Source organism: Papaver somniferum, chromosome 1 (assembly GCF_003573695.1).
Source record: "Papaver somniferum cultivar HN1 chromosome 1, ASM357369v1, whole genome shotgun sequence".
NCBI classification, from domain to species: Eukaryota; Viridiplantae; Streptophyta; class Magnoliopsida; order Ranunculales; family Papaveraceae; genus Papaver; species Papaver somniferum.
This window is the reverse complement of record NC_039358.1, coordinates 201688679-201710001: the sequence shown is the minus strand read 5'-3', so window position 1 is coordinate 201710001 and position 21323 is coordinate 201688679. Positions and strand designations below refer to the sequence as shown.

The following is a 21323-nucleotide window of genomic DNA, read 5'->3' as shown; positions in this document are numbered from 1 at the left end:
AGAATTGATTCAATTGATCCAAGAAATTCTTACAAAACAATCAACATAGTAAAAACATGCTAAGATATCACCAAAGTTACAAAAAAGCTAGTAAAAACCATTTTACCTATCAGTTATCAGCAGAAAAAAGATGCAAGCTCAAGTTAAAATCAATGGTGGTATTATCAGAACCAACTGACCCCCTTGCAGAAGCAAAAAATGAAGTATAGAGCAACTAATTTTCCCTTGTCAATAGCTTTTTTACTGTAATGCTTGTCATGAGACTTGATTCATCAACATCTTGAGGTCTTGTGTCCTCGCTTGCCAGCACCACAGCGGTAAATCCATAAAATCACACGTGAGTTTTTTGTAGATCCTTGTTCAATGGACGAATCTAAATTGATCCCAGATACACAGTGTTATTCACATTTTAATCACCCACTGCCCAAATTATAATGAATCAACGCCGACAAGATATCGACCCATGTATCTGGCAAACCAGGTAAGCACCAATGCATACAGTCTTGACCCCAGACAGCCACTGCATCTTTCTTCCCTAACCAAATCGCTGGATGGGCATCTGCCCTGAACTCACTCAAGTGAGTCAGAGATAGCAACTGGATATCTGTGCCTTGCAATGCGTCCTCGATCAAACTATTCACTTGTCTTACTTCTTTATTCACACCATTGTTGCTGGGGCTAAACCAAATATCAAGCTGTCCAGTAATCAGTCACATGTTTTTTCTTAAATGATACACTAATCAACAGTAGAACCAGAGAAGAAGAAAGAGAGATTCGTTTAAACATAAAAGAATCTAGAGATTATAGATCAAATATCGTACCTGACTTTCTTCAAAAGGATTGTCGAATAAGCAACTCCCATTTTGATTCCAGTCTCCACCATAGAAATGCCGAGGTGACTGTAAACGCCAGAACTTGAGGGTTGTAAGAGGAACTTCCCTTTGTATGTAAGATACCATACTCTCAAGTACGACTTTAAGACCACTTTGTATTCCCAAAGGGGGAACTATCAGTTTTCCATCCCTATAAAAGACGAGAGGAGTCTCTTTTGGAAACTTATCATATCCCCACCTATTTCAAAGAATAATCAAAACGTCATGGTTCTAAACAGTCTTTGGTAGGAAGTGATTATTGATTAAACACATACATCTGGAGTTAATGGGACCTCACCAAATAGAATTAACAGAATAACAGGGAGGTCCTACATAAGATATGGTAACATCAGAACTACTGAAGATACAAACTGATAGAGTTTAAGGATAGCAACTCAAACGATTTCTGGTGTCCTGTGTCAACAATCATACTAGTAGCGAAAACAAGGAACTAGAGAGCATTTCTTACCAGTGCCCAGTATTGAAGACCAGGACATCATAGAATTTTGTGACGTCGACCCACTTATCCGATGGAACATCCACGTCCACGCGGTATACCCCCTTCAGTCCAGGATATTTCGACTGTTCTAACTGTGGTATTGGCTGAAACCTTTGTATAATCAGTCATGAGCATGTGAGACATCTCGTTTACATGATAAAAATAGAAACGAAAAAAGCACTTTCAGATATAATCCTCTCCAGAAGCAGATACTAAGCCTCTTTAAACATGTGAATAACAATTCGCCAGTTGATTCATATAAAACCGTGCAACGACCAGTACAATTCTCCGTGATACTGGGGTCTATTATGCACTAGTTCATCCTAACTCTCCACGACACCCTAACCATCACTTAATCCCCATTCAACACTATCATCAGAATTGAGGTCTGCAAACAGGTTTGTCAGGTTCAATATGCACAATATGTCAAGCTTTTCGAGCGGCTTTATGGATCCTTAGTGATTTCTTCTTCTCAATACCTAGTGAATTACATAACGCATATTTTGAATTATATCAATTTCTTAGTTTTCGTCTAGCACAAAGTTAACTCTACCCAACTACTTAGTAAATCCAAGTGCATTCTAACACCTTCAAGCTCAAGTGTAACAACAGCTAAGCTAAAGACCTACACAGAACATTGCCAAATTAACCTAAACATGATTCTAATTATAGCCTACTCAAATGTCCTTGATTGGCCGCAATCAATGCATTACAAAAAAACCAAAACAAAAACAAATCAAACTAATGAACTGCAAAGTAACAACTCACTCGTAATTCGCAAGCAACTGCAAATGTTCAGAGTAATTCTAAGCCTTTACAATTAATTCAGTTAGGTCTAGTTGACATGAGTTCAACCCAAAACCACTGTGGTAAAAGATGGTTTATAACTTCCGTAGATGATTGTATGAGGTATTATCTTGTATACTTGCTTAGGGATAAGGATGACGCCTTAGAAGCCTTAAGATGTATAAACTTGAAGTTGGAAACCAATTAGAAGCCTTGAACATAACAACCGTATCCTTAAGGAGATGATAATTGCCATGTTGACTAGTTCAGGATTACCTGCAGCCTTGTGGGGGGAGGCAGTCCTCTTAACTAGTATATCCTGAATAAAGTACCCTTTTAAGGATCAGATGAAACTCCATATGGTTTATGGAAAGGTAGATGATCTTCTTATGAATGCCTCAAAGTGTGGGGGTGTTTGACTAAGATTGTAATTCCTCTTCCTAAAAGAATTGATAGCAACCAAAAATGTTGATTGTGTTTTCGTATAGGGTATGCTGAGTATACTTCTACAAATAGATTTTTTTGTGTGTTCTAATTTTTTCTGACTTTGGTGTGCATATTATTACGGAATCTAGGGATGATGAGTTCTTTGAACATGTTTATTCTAAACCTGTACCTCATTAGAGATGTGTTGTTGATCCCCTAGATTTATTTTCAAATAGTCAGAACTTATTTTAAAGGAAGATGAAGTTGATATTGAGCCTAAGAGAAGTAAAATAATTAGACTTGAGACTTCTTATGAAACCGAATTCATAACATGCCTAGCTTAGTCTGAGCCCCATACTTGTAAAGAAGCCTCAATATCTACTGAAACCCCATTCTGGTAAGAAGCTTCATTTAGTGAAATGGACTCAGTCCGTTGGAACCAGACTTGGGAGCTTGCTAGTTTACGTCCAGGGAGTAAGACCATGGGATGTAAATGAGTATTTAATAGGAAACGATAGGTAGATGGAACTGTGGAAAAATATTAAGCTAAGTTGGTAGCTAAAGGCTATAAACTAAAAGAAGGTGTAGATTTCCTTGATTCTAATTCAATTGTGAAGGAAATTACTTCCGTTGAGATGATAATTGTTATTGCTGCCATAAAGAACTTAAAGATACATCAGATGGATGTTAAGACAACTTTTCTAAAACCGTGAATTAGGTAAAGAAATTTACATAGATCAACCTGAAGACTTTGTAGTGAAAGGTTGTGAATACAAAGTTTGCAAGTTGAAAAATTTTTGTATGGTTTTCAAATAAGCACGTAAACAGTGACATGGAAAATTTAATCATGTGATAATGGATAGTGGATTTAAATTAATGAATCTGACAAGTATATTTACAAGTAACTTGTTAAGGATGCCTGTGTAATTGTATGCTTGTATGTTGATGATATGCTTGATACAAACATAGATGTGATCAATTCCACTAAAAACATGCACTGGATGAGAACATTGACTTGAAAGACTTTGGCCCTTTTGATGTAATCTTAGGGATGAGGATTAGAAGATAATCAAACATTTATAGTCTTAGTCGTTCTCATTATGTTGAGTTGTGCTTAAAAGATACAATCAGTCTGATTGTAAGCCTGCTTGTACTTCGTACGATTATTCTTGTAGTCTCAAGAAAAATAAGGTAGTGGAGTATCTTAACTTGAATACTCAAAATTTATAGGATGTCTGATGAATTTAATGAACTGTAAGAGTCCAGATATTTCCTATATTGTGAGTAAGTTAAGTAGATATAATTGTAGTCCAGAGCAAGAGAATTCAGATGCACTGAGTAGAGTATTATGGTACCTAAAATACTCTTTTGATTTATGAAAGGTATCTTGCTATCCTTGGGACTTTATGATGCAAACTGGATAGTTGACTCAGAGGAGTCTAAGTCTACGAGTGGATATGGTTTCACTCTAGCATGAAGGTTTGTTTTTGGAAGATTTCCAAACAAACATATCGCTCAATTCATTATGGAATCTGAGAGTATTGCGTTAGATAAAGCACGAGAGGGGGCCGAGTGCCTAAGATTCTTTTTAGAAGACATTCCTCTCTGGCATAGGCCTGTGCCAGCTATATCTATACATTGTGTTATCCAAGCTATAATAGTTAAAGCTAAGAAATAACTAATCTCAATCGGCGTTATTTCCATTGATTGGATAAAGTCCAAGGAGAATATCGCGCAACCTTTGACGAAAGGTTTGTACAAAGAGATAGTTAAAAATGCATCGAGGGGGTTGGGGCTTAAGCTCATATATCAAACTTGCTATGAAGGATACTCAACCTTGCTGAATGGAGATCCCATGATCAAGGTTTCGAATGAGACAACTAATTTGTGGTGGGTAAAGGTAAAAACTATCAGAGATTTTCATTCTTTGTCCCTTCCCTATGGTGTAGATGTGATAGTGTGACTGCGTGTGGAGGATGACTTTTTAATAAGTCTTAATGAGTTCTATAGTTTCAATTTAAGATTGAAGTGGGGTGTAGCAGTAAACACTCTTGATGGAATTCACCTATCTGAATGAGGAAGTGGGTCGCTTCCTATGAGAATATGAGCTGATTCTCTAGAGCATTCTGAGAAACAGGATACGTCCAGGGCCAAAACGGACACAACTGCACGAGCTTGGCAACAACCTTGGAGATATCATTGCGTGGTTGTTATCGCGAATTACATCAAACGCTAGCAGTTCAAGACATAGTTCACTGTCTCTATCAAGTAATTCCGGTAATATATCACTAAGCAAAGGTTCAAGACCTCATGGACACCTCTGCCTAAAATGGTATTTCCCGCGCTTTTTATGTGGTTTTCGTTTTTATGATTTTGGTATTATTGGAACTTAGGACCAAAGGGTCACTAAGGGTTCACTAGTTCATGATTTTTCACTTTGGTGAAAGAAACCTTTAGTCTCACTTGTGAGAAACTAAAGATGAAAGCCCTCTATATATTTTGATTTATGCAATCCATAGTATGACCCTGGGATCAACATAATGTTGTGTGAAGGAGAGGACGTTGAAATGGATAGTATGACTTCAACAAACGCACGACATGTCTTCCTGTTCGGTCAGGTTAGGTCGTGGGATTGAGGCGTTGATTTACCAAGATCTATTTATATTTTTCACATTTTATTGAGTTTTCATTCATGTGGGGGATTGTTTGAAAAACGATTAATAAAATTGATTTTTAAAGATTTTAATTAATTGTTTCTTTTGTGAATGAAAAAACTTATTAGTCCCACATCGTGGAGTTTCCACTCTTTAGTTGTTTTAAGAGACTATATAAGATTTTTAGTCCCACATCGGCGAGTTGCTCTTCTTAAGTTGTCAATTATATAAACAAATTCACTACCTTTGTAAAATCTACGGGAAAGTGGTTGCTCTATATTTTAGAGGGACCCATAAGGGAAAATATTTTATAGCGTTTCTTAAGCGTTCGCGATTTTCCTTAACGGTTTTTTCGGAGTTGCCAAGCTCAAGTTGAGCATCTACTACATATGCTAGTAGTAGGTGTATTAGGATGTTTTATCCTGGAGATATCCGTCCTGTGAGGGCTATAACATCACTCTTGAGTGTAACCGGGCGCTAATGTCTTAAGGACAGCGTGTTGAACACGTGACTCACTCTGTTTTCCAAAGTTTTGCCTTGTTGCTGTTGCGGAGATACGGGGAGCTTGTTCGTTTCGTCAAAGCGATCACTTCTATTATAAAGGAGCTAAGTATCAATAATTTTTGCTTATTTGATTTTTCTTTGTTTTTAATTATTGCACCCAACACTATAAACTCTAGAACTTGAGAGTCGTAAGAGGAACTTCCCTTTGTATGTAAGATCATACTCTCAAGTAACTTTAAGACCACTTCGTATTCCCAAGGGGGAACTATATAAGATATGGGTAACATGGACCTCGCCAAAATGATGTTTCTGATTTCCCGCTACTTTTCCCATTTAATCACTTCCAGAGCTGGTGGCTCAGCCTTTCTCTGCGTCCTGAGCTAGTGCTGGAAAGCTCCCTGCTCCATGATATTTTCCTGCATTATCAACAACAATACAGCCATAGCCCGTCAGTTTGGTTTTTTTACAAAAAAAAAGCATCAAAATTGATTTTAATATATGGATCGGAGGGGGCTCTCCATGGAGTATGGACTCTTGGATTCCTTCCCCTAATTCCACCGATGACAGAAACACTTCTAGTACTACTCCATTGAGTCCATTCTGCTATTGACTGATTAATGATCCTAGTGGTAGTCTCAATGTTCACTTGGACATTATCAAAGACCGTTGAACATCTTAATTTCAACATATGCTGTTAGAACAAATGAAATGGCACAACCTAGAACAACCAATCAAGAATTGAAAATGGAAATGAAATCAAAACATAAACAAGCATACACAACACAAGGATTTGTAGTGGTTCGACCAAGATGATCTACATCCACTTTCAAAGGCGCCGAACTCATTCCACTATGATTCAAACAAGATTACAAAGAGTACCCACAAGATCCCTCTTCCCTGTTTCTGCCTCCACTCACAGTAACATAAGGTTTCTTCCACTCTTACAAACAAAAGGAAATCTGTTGTCCTTTTATTCTCTTGATGCCTTTAGGGCACAAAAGCCAAATGGGTTTATGAGTCAGATTATTAGGACAAGCCCAACTGAATACAAACCGTATTCAAGGCACAATATAACATATGCCATAATGTGAATCCTGCAGATACAACCATATCATTCTGACAGTGGAGAAAGTTAGATGAATTCTGATACCAACCACAGTCTAGGATATTTATAGCATTCAGATTTAGTATCCCTGCAAAATTACTATTCACCCCACAAATTTGTTTAGTAACATGACAATCAATAAGCAAATGTTGAGTGGTCGCATTCTCACCATGACAGAGGGGACAAAGTGGATCAATGGTATTAACTATTAACATATTTAGACAATTTATCTCTAACAGACAAGCAATCTTGCAAACATTTCCCAAGGAAAATGTAAAGTATTTGGAGGCGGATTTGACCTCCATAGCTTAATTAGTCCAAGATAATTGCTAACGGTGTTACCCCTAACAATGACAGTACTCAAGGACTCAACAGCTCTATAGGCTGTTTTTGACAGAGAACAAACCATTGGGGGCGGGAGCTCATATCAGCATATCTTCACCCTTTACAAGTAATCTAGTTTCGCAAATCTCACTAACAATATGGTTTTCAAACAAGACAGTCAAAAGTCCAAGGTTCCAGCTCCTACCACCTTGGTCAATAAACTGGCCAACTGTTCTTAGGTTACCAGACATAAAATTTGAAACTGGAGATTTTTCCAACCTGGTATCCACACATGCTTCCATATAGATATCTGCCTAGCCTACCATTTCCTAGATCCCAACAATAATTGTACCTAACTATCTCAAGACCCCTGCATACACCCAAGACCCCGTTTTATCATTAGCATTATGTATAGGATTATGCTTTTTCCTCATGATTGTGGCCCAAAGAATTAGGTTCAGTTAGAATCCTCCATGCTAGCTTTGCAAGCAAAGCACCATTCATGGTCTCAGTTTTTCTAATACCTAACAAGGTAGAAACATAACAAGGCGAAAAGGAGAAACAAATAGCAAAAAAACACTTCCCAACTTACCCCGATATATTCATATTCAGCTGGAAAGACTTTGTAAATCACATGACACCCTACACATAACATAGACACGTCTTTGTCCCCCTTTCAGACCACTCAGCCCTTCAAACTATGGTCACCTCTTCCAACTACTACAAAAAAGAATCCAACGTAATTAGATTACAGGGTCAAGTCAATTAAGAAACTACACACTTCGTAACCTGTCCGACAAGTTATGCTTAAGGCTAGCTCAATAGAATAATACAGTAAAAGTTATCTCAGACAAAGCTGCACAAGACAACAATGTAACTGATAATATTAATCACATATATTGAGAGACGGGGAGAGAGAGAGACCTAGTGGTAGTAACTGAATCAGGTGTTGTTGGAATTGATGATCAACCGAAGCAAGCCGATCTATTTCTTCTCCATCAAATTAATTAGGTTCGATGGAAAATCTGGATCTTCCAGCTGCTCTTTTCGTTGAATATAATCAACTTTGAGTGAGTCTAGAAAGCTAAGAGATTTCTTAAGATCATAGCTTATTGACTCCTCCAACTTGTCACATTTTTCGATATATAACTCCCGAAGAGATGTCCAAGATTCTAAATCCGGTAGAGACATTAAACCAGGACAACACAATAAGAACAATGAGCGGAGAGAATTTCTTCTGATGTTGCTTAGATCATCATCACGAAAAGCTTGAAGTTTATCACAACCATCGATCAGTAGAGAATCAAGATGAGAAGTTTGAAGTATGCCCAGCGGGAAATATGTTAGCTCTGGGGAATTACGAATGTCGATGGCTATGAGACGGCTCAGACATCCTCCCCGAGTGGCAGCTAGGATTAAGTTAATCATCCTGTCATCCGTTCCCGCTAAATTCAACTTCCTAAGTGAAGAAAATGAAGCAAATGGTATGCTTCTCAATCTCTTGCAGTTCTTGATACCCAGAAACTCAAGGGAAGCGAAAGAAGATGATGAAGCAGGAGGAGCAATCCATTCTTCAAGATTATCCATATCACGGATTGCCAAACGAACTAAACAAGGGAATAATGATGACGGTGTTGTTGTTGTGCCTTCATATTGGTCGTGATAAAACTCTGCGCCCAAATACTTGACTGAATGCATTTTAAAGATGTCGAGATCCGTCAGACATGGAAGCAGACCCAGAGATGGAAGCTTCTCACAACTATGGAAATCCTCCAGACGCAATTCCATCAAATTCGGAAGCAGGCAATTTGACGATGAACTCATCCACCTCGGAAGCTTTAAACCTGAGAATCCACTTATTACTAATTCTTTCAAACTAGGATGCGGTTGCAGACCCTGCAACACCTCAGTATCGTGTAGGAGTCTATTTTTTTGTTCACCAACGCCAGAGGAACCCCAAATTAGAGATACATGTCGAAGGCTTTGATTTTCCTCCAACTTTGCTGTTGCTGCGTCTTCCTTGCCTTTCACATTCTCCAGATTTCTGATCACTAAAACCTTAAGTGACTCAAGAGATGCCAACTCCTCAATCCCACTACGTCTACCGCTATTTTTATCACTGATTCCTTCTTCCCTCACCAGGTAAGACTCTATTTTTTCAAGGCAAGTCAGAATTTCTATACCTATAGGCATTTCATCCCTTTCTCTTCTGTGTGTAAAAATTCTCAATTTCTGCCAATCCTTTATTTGTTTGGGAAGCACACACTTAGCTCCTAGATGCACTATCTCCAGATTGCAGAGGTTACTCATGCATGATTCCGGCAATTCCTCTATAGAAGTGCCACGCAAATCAAGACATCTTAGGTGTCTCAATTCTCCAAGATCTCTAGGTAATGCATGCAACCTGTCACAACCAAAGAATTCCAACGTCCCCATGCTGCTGATAGAAGTGACTGAATCAGGTAACTTTGTAATTGACGTAAATGAAACAAAAAGATAAAATAGATGTCTTAACGATCCAATTGCTTCAGGTAAAGATTCAAATTCACGACAATGATCGAGATCCAGCGTCCGCAAATCACTGAGGCTAACAATAGAATCAGGTAGAACTTTAATATCTGAGTATGAGATGTTGATATGCCTCAATTTTTTCAAAGACCCGATTTCACTGATAAGCTTGGGAACGTTATTGCACCTAGACAGTACCAGTGTCTGCAAACTGTAGGAATGATTAAAAGACATATCATGTTTTGAATCTATTTTACAGTTTGTAATGTTAAGGTACCTCAGATGTATAAATCTAGGGAACGAAGAGGATAAGATTGTATGACGATCACCGAGTGCACATAATACACGTAAACGCTTATTACAGAAGAAGATATTGACATGTGGGCATTCCTTTGTCATCAAAGCAACAACTGTTCGCAGTTTTCTTGCATTGGATAGCACTTCAGGCAATACCTTCCATGTTTTTTCATCACAAACCATTTGGAAACTACGAACTTCTGAAAATTCTTGATTCCCATAACTTTCCTTGACAATTGCAAATTCAAAAGGTTCAATAACACTCGTTGCAAGATCATGAACAAAATCATGCATCTTACAAGTTCGAATAACCCCTAATTCGTCCCTTTGTACTTCCTGAAAGAATGAGCACCACATCAAATGCTCAAAATAATCATTACCTACATCCTCGAGACTATCTCCCGAGTCAGATGGCTGAAAGATCAATCCTTCTGCCACCCATAATTGGATTAAAGTTTCTCTATATATTTTCCATCCTTTGGGATACAGACAACAGTATGAAAAACATTGCTTCAGATGGGAAGGTAAACTATCATAGCTCAGTTTTAATGTTGATAGAACTCTTCTATTTTCCGGTGTATCCCACAAAGTATTATTGTTTACGATCGCCAACCAATACCTTTCGTCTCTTTTTAAGGACATTACTCCTCCAAGAGACTTTGCCGCAAGTGGTAAGCCATCACATTTTGTCGCTATCTCTTTTCCAATATCTATCATTTTTTCAGTCAGTATTTCTCCACCTTGAGATAATACTTTTTTCTCGATAATAGACCAACTAACATCATCCGACAACTTTTGCAAATCATAAACTATACCCCCAACAACAGATGTAACCATCTGGTTGCGTGTAGTGACTAACATTTTGCTGCCTATGACACCATGGACAAGGATATTCTTTAGTTTTTCCCAATCTTCATTATCTTCATTCCACAAATCGTCTAAAACTAACAGGTATTTTTTACCAATCAATCTTTTCTTAACCTGATTTGACAGAACATCAGAATTTGAAAAATCACCAGACGGAGCTTCAGTAATGGACTCTAAGATATTTCTTAAAATCTTACAAACATCAAAGTCATTAGATATGCAGACCCACATTTTTAGATCAAAGAATTTTTCTACGGACTCGTCATTAAAGACCAACTGAGCTAGTGAAGTCTTGCCAAGTCCTCCCATACCCACAATGGAAACGGTTGAAATTTTGGCTTGCTGAGAAGAACTGCCTAATGATGATGACACTGGTGACAATTTGTCAGTTAATAAATTTACTATGTCTAATTTTGCACCTTCCCTCCCTAGAAGTACTGAATCATCTCCAATCGACGAGGTGAAACGGTTACGTCGATCCCTAGTTTGATCATCATGAGAGCTACTAGAATTCAACGTATACCTAACATTATCTTCGTTAATTTTATCTAATTTCTCATTAATACCAAAAATCTTACGAGCCATCTTGAAACGAAATGCAATCGGATTAGAGGGTGAAACAAAGCTCCGTACCTTGTGCTTGAATTGCCTTCCCATTTCATGACGACGCATGGTTTCATAAGAGAACTCATCCATGACATCATCCGCATCATAAACAACAGCTTTAAGCCTACTCAACCAAAGCCTGACAGTAGCATCATTTACTTGCTTTCTCTCAGCATCAGAAATTAAAGCTTGAATAAACTCCAAGGTGTCCTTGAGCTTTTTTAAGTCATCTTTTACACCCCATTTAAGAGTTATCTGTTCAGTAATAACAGGTAGTATTTTCTTTATGATTTCAGTCACCCCATTAACAAGATTCTCTTCCAAAGCCATAGTGAAATTGGAAAATAAAGACAGATAGCGAAGAAATAAAAATTAGCAGAGAATATAAATTTTTCTTGAGATGAGATATGAATGTGCAGGTGAAGTAGGTAATTTATCGACCGAAGATTAGATAGGTAATTACCTCAGTCTTCTCACCGAGTCATTTTATAATCATTCCCTTCATTTTCACTCTACTTATTTGACTGATTCCTAAGAGTAACATGAGAAACCTATGAAATTCCACAAAAAAGAATAATGTATAAAGACGTTTAATCAATATATTAGTCCTATTTGAGTACCTAATAATCAACATACGATGATTTGTCTAGATAATACTACAAGATTAGTTGGTAACACCTAATATTCAACAATACTGCTCACACAGAATAAATTATTGAGACAAAGACCAAAGAAATTTGTGATTTCTTTCTATTAATTAATGTATGAACTATGGAGATAATGAACAAGAGTTTTTCACTAAAAGAAAAACAAAAACATTTCAACCAAACTCAGCACCACAACATTATAAAAGAGTAATCACAATCGGAAATACTAAATTAGTTGGTAACACCTAATAATCACAATATTGCTGATGCGCAGAGCAATTAATGAGCCAAACATCTCTTTTAGAAACAACAAAGAAATTTAATTGTGATGACCATTTCAATTAGGCAGAATACCCTGTAAGCTTAACGGAGAGAAAAAATATCTTAATGGCTAAATGCAAGAATCCTTGACTAGAAAAAGATAAAGAATAGTATCGACCTGGACTTCTAGAAGAAATATCAGTAGGTGATTAGTGTAATTTAGAACCTCACCTTAACTCCAATGATGGTGATTTTGTTTAGAGATTATACAGCAAGCATACTTTGGTTTTCTTGCCACACCTCTTCCTAAACATAAAACCTGCATTTGTTAAGTAATACCATGATAAGCTCCAACCATTAATCACGGAATGTAGAAAACCCTACCACACCAAACTGAAAGCCAACCCAATTATTATCCAAAACAACATTGAAGTACAAAAAAACTGAATTTGTGATTAGTGATTACTTACCTCATGTTGTTCGCAGCCTCCTCCGTTGTTTTCATCTTTATCCCATTGGCACTTTCTAATCAAAAGGTCAATAATCCACCTGCTGGAAAGACATATGGGTGCAGGATCTTCCAATCACATCCATTATACTTTATAGCCAAACAACTGACTTTAGAACAGCAATTGTCCTTGACAAACAGTTGTCCCAGCAAAGACCAACATTTTTCCCATTGTCAGAAAATGGGTTCAGCAAAAAAGTTGCAGTAAATTTGTTTGAATAAACAATAAGTAAAACGCGAGTCTCCAATTGTATGAAAAAATACTAAAGAATTGAATCAATTGGTCCAAGAAATTCTTACAAAACAATCAACATAATAAAAACAAGCTAAGAATAAGGTATCACTTCAGTTTCATAAAAAGAAGAATAAGATATCACCAAGTTACAAAAAGGGCTGCTAGTACAAAACATTTTCCTTTTTTTTTTTTTTTTTTCCTGATGCTTACAGTAAGATGTAGGAACATCTAGTTTTTCTGGGTGGAATTGTCATTGTATATGCCACCTATAAGTTATCAGCAGCAAAAAATGCAAGCTCAAGTTAAACCACTGGTAGTATAATCAGAACCAACTGACCTCCCTGCAGAAGAAAGAATGAACTATAGAGCAACTAATTTTCTCTTGTCAGTAGCTTTGTTCAGGTATTGCTGTGGTGAGACTTAAAGCATCAAAATCTTGAGCTCTTGTGTCCTCGGTTAACAGCACCAAAGAGGTAAGTTGTTTGTAGATTCTTGTTCAGTGGATGAAGCTACATTGATCCCACCTACACTGTGTTATCCATGATTTAATCACCCACTGCCCAAATTATAATGAATCAGTGCTGACAAGATATCGACCCATGTATCGGGCAAACCAGGTAGGCACCAATGCATACAGTCTTGACCCCAGACTGCAACTGCATCTTTCTTTCCTAACCAAATCGCTGGATGAGCGTCTGCCCTGAACTCACTCAAGTGAGTCAGAGGTAGTAACTGGATATCTGAGCCTTGCAGTGCGTCCTCGATCAAACTATTCACTTGTCTTACTTCTTTGTTCACACCATTGTTGCTGGGGCTAAACCAAATATCAAGCTGTCTAGTAATCAGTTGCATGTTTTTTTCTTAAATCATACACTAATCAACAGTAGAACCAGAGAACAATAAGAAAAAGAAATTCGTTTAGACATAAAAGAATCTAGGGATTAAGGGATCAAATATCATACCTGACTTTCTTCAAAAGGATTGTCGAATAAGCAACTCCCATTTTGATTCCAGTCTCCACCATAGAAATGCCGAGGTGACTGTAAACGCCAGAACTTGAGGGTTGTAAGAGGAACTTCCCTTTGTATGTAAGATACCATACTCTCAAGTACGACTTTAAGACCACTTTGCATTCCCAAGGGGGGAACTATCGGTTTTCCATCCCTATAAAAGACGAGAGGAGTCTCTTTTGGAAACTTATCATATCCCCACCTATTCGAACAATAATTAAAACGTCATGGTTATAAACAGTCTTTGGTAGGAAGTGACTATTGATTTAACTCATACATCTGAAGCTAATTGGATCTCACCAAAGAGAATCAGCAGGGGTCCTATACAAGATATGGTAACATGGGAACTACTGAAGACACGAACTGATAGAGTTTAAGGATAGCATCTCAAATGATTTCTGGTGTCCTGTGTCAACAATCATACTAATGATTTAGCAAAAACAAGGAACTAGAGAGCATTTCTTACCAGTGCCCAGTATTGAACACCAGGACATCATAGAATTTTGTGACATCAGCCCACTTATCTGATGGAACATCCACATCCACGCGGTATACCCCCTTCAGTCCAGGATATTTCGACTGATCCAACTGTGGTATTGGCTGAAACCTTTATATAATCAGTCATAAGCATGTGAGACATCTCATTTACTTTACATAAAAAGAAATGGACATGAAAAAAGCACTTTCAGATACAATCCTGTCAAGAACAAGATACTAAGCCTCTTAAAACAAGTGACTAACACTTTTGCTAGTAGATTCATTAAACCCCTGCAACAACCGGTACAATTCTCCGTGATACTGGGTCTATTATACACTAGTTTATCATAACAACTCTCCAGGATACCCTAACCATCATTTAATCCCCATTTAAGTATTGAGGTCTATAAACTTATAACTCCCTAAGTTTAGTCTACTCGGCACAAATCTCTACGGACATTATTCTACATCACATCAACTGCCTAGATTTAGTCTCGCACAAAGTTCACTCTACTCGGCAATTTAGTTAATCCATGTACATTCTAACACCTTGAAGCTCAAATGTAACATACAGCTAGAGTGTTGTCATTCTAAAGGCCTACCCTCAGCATAACCAAATTCACCTAAACATGATGCTAATTATAACCTACTCAAGCGTCTTTGCTTCGCTGCAATCAATGCATTACGCAAAAATCAAAATCCAAATTCAAAAGAATCAAATCGAATACAAAAGCAACTACTCACTCGTAGTTCGCAAGCAATCAATGCATTATGAAACAACCAGTACAATTCTCCGTGATATTGTGTCTACGCACTAGTTCATCATAACAACTCACCAAGACACCCTAACCCTCATTTAATCACATTTAACACTATCAACAGAATTGAGGTCTACAAACATACAACGGTATCAGGTTTGTTAGGTTTTATACGCATCGTATGCCAAGGATTTCAAGCGGCTTTGTGCATCTTTAGTGATTTCTTCACGATAATTAGCAAATTATTATGTTGATTACCTAGATTTCGTCTCGCACAAAGTTAACTCTACTCAACTACTTAGTAAATCCAAGTACATTCTAATACCTTCAAGCTAAAATGTCACACACAGCTGCAGTGTTGTCATTCTAAAGACCTAGTTATCGCATTACCAAATTCACCTAAACATGATTCTAATTATAACCTATTCAAGTGTCCATGCTTTGCCGAAATCAATTCATTACACAAAAATCAAAATCCAAAACAAAAACAAATCAAACAAATGAACTGCAAAGTAACTACTCACTCGTAATTCGCAAGCAACACGGCTCGATGATACGCGACGGTAACATTATACTTAGGAAAATAACCCCCTCTCCAAACCCCCTTCTTCCCCTTCCATTTCACTGCCCCATCATCACCTCCTCTCAAAATACAAAGAAAACTGGTAATAAAATTCTCATTCAATGAATCACCAATAAACCCAATACTCTTATCCTTCATAAACTCTAAAAATTCCAATGGATTGATTCTATCAAAAGAATCGCCACAATTCTCAGGTACCCATTTCCATGAACTGATCTTTTCCATATTCTCTCTACCATTTTTCAAACAGTTCCATGAGTTTCTATGAAATGGGCAGGTTGAATCATAAATCGGTTTTCGATTTGGGTCTGATATCCATTCTCCTCTGAAGTAATTACATGGTGGTGGGTTTTTCTTGAAATTTGAGAATGGTGGTGTTGATTGGGTTTGTGATGTGAAGAACGGGAGGATTGTTGAGTAGAGATAGAGGAGGAGACAAGTTAAGAAGATGAGGAATGTCAATAGAGTTGTTGATGAGATTTTTGATGCCATTGATTTGATTTGCTAATGTAGGAGGAGGAGGAACCTCATTAGTGGAGGTGGTGGTGATTTTTGGTTTTGGGGATCGGAGTTTAAGTCTCTCAGTGTCTGAATTGACATCTTTATTTGATCAGATTTGATCTTTAGAGGGGCCTTGTTGCTGATTCAGGAAATCGAATCTGACTCACAATGGTGCATTTACTGAAGCAGTAGATTTGAAGGGGGAAAAAAGTTAGCTACAGTAAAATTTTGATAAATTAGTAATTTTGGGAATGTTAAAATTTTATATGATTAGGTTAGTAAAATTTTATTGTATTTTATTATTTTCACACGAATCATAATATTTTATTATTATCACATATATCACAAATTTTTCTCTTTGATGTAATTTGGTTTTTGGGTTGTTTTTCTTCCTATATGTAGGAATTGGGTGTTGCTGCCTTTCGCAGTAGGATTGTGTTGTTTTCTTCTCTTTTCTCTTTTATAAAATTTCTATCTTTACCGACAAAAAATAAAATCTTAAGCATATTATTATTGGGCCGCACATATATGGACTAGAGATCCTGTAACAGAAAAATCATTACATACTCCGTATTATTCAAATATACTTATATTCGATTTATTCAGATATATTTATCTGTATTATTCAGATATATTTATACCAATTGTTGATATTTTGATGTGGTTCAGTTTCCAGGTTTTTCCGGAAATAGTAATAGTGTGACTTTTTCAATATTTTGCTATGCTAATTATTTGTCTGTCCGTAACAAACACCTGGGCATTTCCCACCAACTGCAAAAATAAATAAAAAGTAAATAAAAAATAAATGGAAATTAAAGTTAAATACAAGAACCGAGAAAATAAAAAACTAGATAATGCGTACCGGCAGGAGATGCTGGTGCAGGATTCGAAAGTCCCCTAGACCTCTCAGTAGGTGTGTCTCCTTTCATCTACAATACAAGAAAAGAAATGGAAAATTAATTTGAATCTCATGTTATAGCAAAAACTTAAAAGAAAGAAAACATTGTATAGTTTCACATGTTTTTTTTCATGTTGATGGCTAAATTTTCATAATTAAACTACGTTTTAGAATGACATTTTCTTCCGTATTAACTGATGAGCAGACTATTTCATGTTATTTCACGGATTTTGTTAGAAAAACCGTATCTTCACAATTACTTCGTTGTTTAAAAATGTTATGATAACTGATTCTCGACTAGTGTCTGGGGATTTGATTTTCTCTTAGTGTCTTACAGGGGGTTAGTCAATTGAGATTTGTGGAGATACAAAAAGAATTTAAGATATTTTTAAAATCTCTTGTTAGTCAATAGAGAGTTCTTCAAATTCTCAAACAATCTCTGTTATTGGATCGTGACTTTCTAAAAGTCTTCAGAATTCTCTTTTATTGAATTTGGAATTTGAAACCAATGACTTATTGTTTTAAGAGACTTGTAGAGACTTTTATTACCAAACATAGCATAAATGTCTAAAAAAAAGTCTCTCTTAAGTAGGTGATATTTTGAGAGACTTTGTTCTTTCTCTTTTCTTTAAAGATTAAAATATCAAAATATTAAAAACAATAACCAATTAAGCTACAATTAAATTCGTGAAAAATAAAATGAATAATTGTTGTCTTCCAAAACCTAATAAGTTAACCAGAGATTCAAATCCCTTATGTTCGTTTCGTTTTGATTTTATTTGCAAAATGGTTAGTATTTATATTTGCCATGCATGGACTAATAATTTTTCATTGAAATATTCATATATTCATTTTGTAAAAATAAGTAAATATATTGTTTGTCTCATGTATGCACACTGAAATTCATATATGTTTTATTGTCTCAATGAATCACCATAATTCCTTAAAAATCATTCAGAGAGTCTCTCAAAATCTCTAAACTCACGGAGAGTCACCCGAAATCTCTTGCATGAAAAGTCTCTGAATGTCTCTCCTAATCCCAATTGACTAACCCCCTGTCAGTCTTTTTCATCAAAACAAAAAAACAACCAAACAAACAAAAAAAATCATAATTGGAATTTAAGTTTTATAGCCTAGCTAATTTAGGTCCTATGGTGATTATTTGGAGCCTATGAATTTCTTCAACCAACCTAAAGAGAAGGATATGGGGTGTCTAAATGATGGTAAAAATACTAAAATAACCTTTAAAAAAACTTAATTATTCTAATTGTGATTATACAAAAATCAAAATCTAAAACAAGAACCAATCAAACACAATGAACTTCCAAGTAACAACTCACTCGTAATTCGCAAGCAAGACGGCTCGATGATACGCAACCGTAACATTGAACTTAGGAAAATACCCTCCTCTCCAAACCCCCTTCTTCCCCTTCTATTTCATTGCCCCATCATCACCTCCTCTCAAAATACAAAGAAAACTAGTAATAAAATTCTCATTCAATGAATCACCAATAAACCCAATACTCTTATCGTTCATAAACTCCAAAAATTCCAATGAATTCATTCTATAAAAAGAATCACCACAATTCTCAGGAACCCATTTCCATGAATTGATCTTTTCCATATTCTCTCTACCATTTTTCAAACAGTTCCATGAGTTTCTGTGAAATGGGCAAGTTGAATCATAAATGGGTTTTTGATTTGGGTTTGATTTCCATTCTCCTTTGAAGTAATTACATGGTGGTGGGTTTTTCTTGAAATTTGAAAAGGGTGGTGTTGATTGGGTTTGTGATGTGAAGAATGGGAGGATTGTTGAGTAGAGATAGAGGAGGAGACAAGTTAAGAAGATGAGGAATGTCAATAGAGTTGTTGATGAGATTTTTGATGCCATTGATTTGATTAGTGGAGGTGGTGGTGATTTTTGGTTTTGGGGATTTAAGTCTCTCAGTGCCTAAATTGACATCTTTATTTGATCAGATTTGCTCTTTAGAGGGGCCTTGTTGCTATTCAGGAAATTGAATCTGACTTGAGCGGTTCGAGTCTGACTTACCATAGATTTGAAGGGAAAAAAAAATTAACTACAATAAAATTTCGATAAACTAATAATTTTGGGATTGTTAAATTTTATATGATTAGCTTAATAAGATTTTATTGTATTTTATTATTTTCACACGAATAGTAATATTTATCTTGGGGGAAAATATTTTTCTAGCCCATTTTGTTTTTTGTTTTTATCTCACACCCATCATTAAGATTTGTAATATGTTAAACTCATAACAATATTACTTTACTAAAGAATACTAAATGGACCTTCTATCTTATAAAGTAACTTATTGTCGGATATTTTGGTTGTTTTTTATTTTGTTTTCTTTTTTAATAATTTATTGTAGGATACCAAATTACAACTCGGAAAAACTATCAACAGGTAAGAAAATGGACGGAAGCGTAGCAACAAGCTGAGCTCCCACACCTTTTTGAATAACTACACCTATCCTATGGAAAAGAAATTCTCCGAATCGAACATTAGCATCATGGCTAGCCATATAATTGCGCAGACGCTTCAGAAAGTCTATGGTACCATCTCCCAACTCCCCTAAGGTAGTAAAGGCCAGTGTCTCAAAACCAAAACCATGCGATGTGCATTTGTCCAAATATTCAGCATTCTTGCGAGTAACAACATTCTTAATGGCGAGGCCTGAAGTAAAGGTACGAACTCCATCCCCGGTAAAAGGCGAAACACCCGTCACATCCAAACACACATCCCGCACATTATCCCAATTATGCACAAGTATGTCTGCCGGTCTCAGAGCAGTGTCGTTATTGGAAAGAAGTCATAAGTCAACCTGCTTCCTAGCCGATACACCCGCACGGTAACACATGTCTGCGAAAGTGTCTCGCAACAAATCATGTCTAAATTTAAGCTCAACTTCATTCGCACAATGCAAAGCATGATCGCCAAAAAAATCCATATCTCTCTTGCAAAAAGGACACGTACCATCCACCTCGAAAAGAGGGATGCCTAATCTGTAAGGGAGAATTGCACTGAACTTCCTAGCTCCAATATGTTGACTAAGCTCCACTATTGGGATCGCCATCAGAAAATCCCAGGCATGTTTAGTCTGGTTGCAATGCCATAAAACATAATCACGCTCCGACATAGCATAACTGGTGTGAATGTTTTTCTTCACCGCATCAAAGTAAATATTTGCTAAGGAGTTCATGGAATGGGTGACAAAATTACTAGAGCAGAGAGGAGAAACGTCGACACACACTGAGTTGAAGTAGTCCAAGGCTAGCTGAAAAGAGGGGCCACTACTACTAATACCAGCACCTTTCAGAATCTTGGACTGCAACTCAAGGGTCTGTAAACAAGATGCAAGAAAACAATAATGTTTGGTATCCTGTATAGTGTACACACCCATACCGCCATGTATGAAAGGAAAAGTAGAAAGCCTTTGCTGAATGGGCCCATAGCCAGGACCGTCCCCATTAATGATGTGTCTAAGGAATTGAAACAGTCGAGCATCAAATAAGTCTTGAGGTTCTTGTAGAAATTCAGGTCTAGTTGTTCTCAAGGCGAAATAAAGTCTCGAAACACCAGTGCAATTCCAAAACAGAAGCAATCCACCTTGCGGGTCTTTTAATTTATCTACAACATCAATGAGACCCATAGTCTTGCGCACTTTGCTAACAACCAAATCTTTATTGAATTGAGCGTCAAGGCTGACCGGCCCACCCAGAAGCTTCACACCCTTAGTTGGCCTACTAATATTCGGATGGAAAACGCCTGGATTCCTGGAACTAAAGCTCTAGGGTATGGAGAGGGCCAAAATAGTTCCGTTTGGCTATATTCAAATGCAATCCCCTTTCAACCCAATACTCTTGAATGATCTTCAAGGCCTTAGCAACCATAAGAGTATCTCCAATCAAGGTACCATCATCTAAGTACCAGGCTTGCCGTTCAAGCTCACATTGCGCGACAATTCTTTTAACCAAG

General features: G+C 36.8%; 3 protein-coding genes and 1 pseudogene across 8 annotated transcripts; all 4 read right to left on the bottom strand.

Moving 5' to 3' along the window:
* Nucleotides 1–413: 413 nt before the first annotated feature.
* Nucleotides 414–7472, bottom strand: LOC113358133 (protein trichome birefringence-like 12). Its single transcript, XM_026601660.1, has 5 exons — nt 7326–7472; nt 2140–2156; nt 1342–1482; nt 822–1071; nt 414–695 (listed from the first exon to the last, which is right to left on the bottom strand). Exons 1-5 carry the CDS (start codon nt 7470–7472, stop codon nt 414–416), a joined length of 837 nt encoding a protein of 278 aa, XP_026457445.1.
* LOC113312280 (putative disease resistance protein RGA4) lies at nt 5869–11951 on the bottom strand. Of its 5 annotated transcripts, none has more exons than XM_026561056.1 (4): nt 11912–11951; nt 8095–11703; nt 7763–7887; nt 5869–6157 (listed from the first exon to the last, which is right to left on the bottom strand). In XM_026561056.1, exon 2 carries the CDS (start codon nt 11536–11538, stop codon nt 8155–8157), a length of 3384 nt encoding a protein of 1127 aa, XP_026416841.1. In that variant the 5' UTR covers nt 11539–11703; nt 11912–11951; the 3' UTR covers nt 5869–6157; nt 7763–7887; nt 8095–8154. The 5 variants fall into 5 exon arrangements, with proteins under 5 accessions (XP_026416841.1, XP_026416845.1, XP_026416831.1 ...); XM_026561060.1 differs by lacking the exon at nt 11912–11951 and having other exon boundaries at nt 8095–10956; nt 11476–11895; XM_026561046.1 differs by lacking the exon at nt 11912–11951 and having other exon boundaries at nt 7763–7890; nt 8095–11895.
* Nucleotides 11952–13135: 1184 nt separating this feature from the next.
* On the bottom strand, nt 13136–16508 carry LOC113312270 (protein trichome birefringence-like 12). 2 transcript variants are annotated; one of them, XM_026561033.1, is made up of 4 exons: nt 15869–16508; nt 14576–14716; nt 14062–14311; nt 13136–13930 (listed from the first exon to the last, which is right to left on the bottom strand). In XM_026561033.1, the coding sequence occupies exons 1-4, from the start codon at nt 16417–16419 to the stop codon at nt 13649–13651; spliced, it is 1224 nt and encodes a 407-aa protein (XP_026416818.1). In that variant the 5' UTR covers nt 16420–16508; the 3' UTR covers nt 13136–13648. The 2 variants fall into 2 exon arrangements, with proteins under 2 accessions (XP_026416818.1, XP_026416823.1); XM_026561038.1 differs by having other exon boundaries at nt 13467–13913.
* A 2154-nt stretch (nt 16509–18662) lies between these two features.
* LOC113358123 lies at nt 18663–19353 on the bottom strand (annotated as a pseudogene).
* Between the last annotated feature and the right edge of the window lie 1970 nt (nt 19354–21323).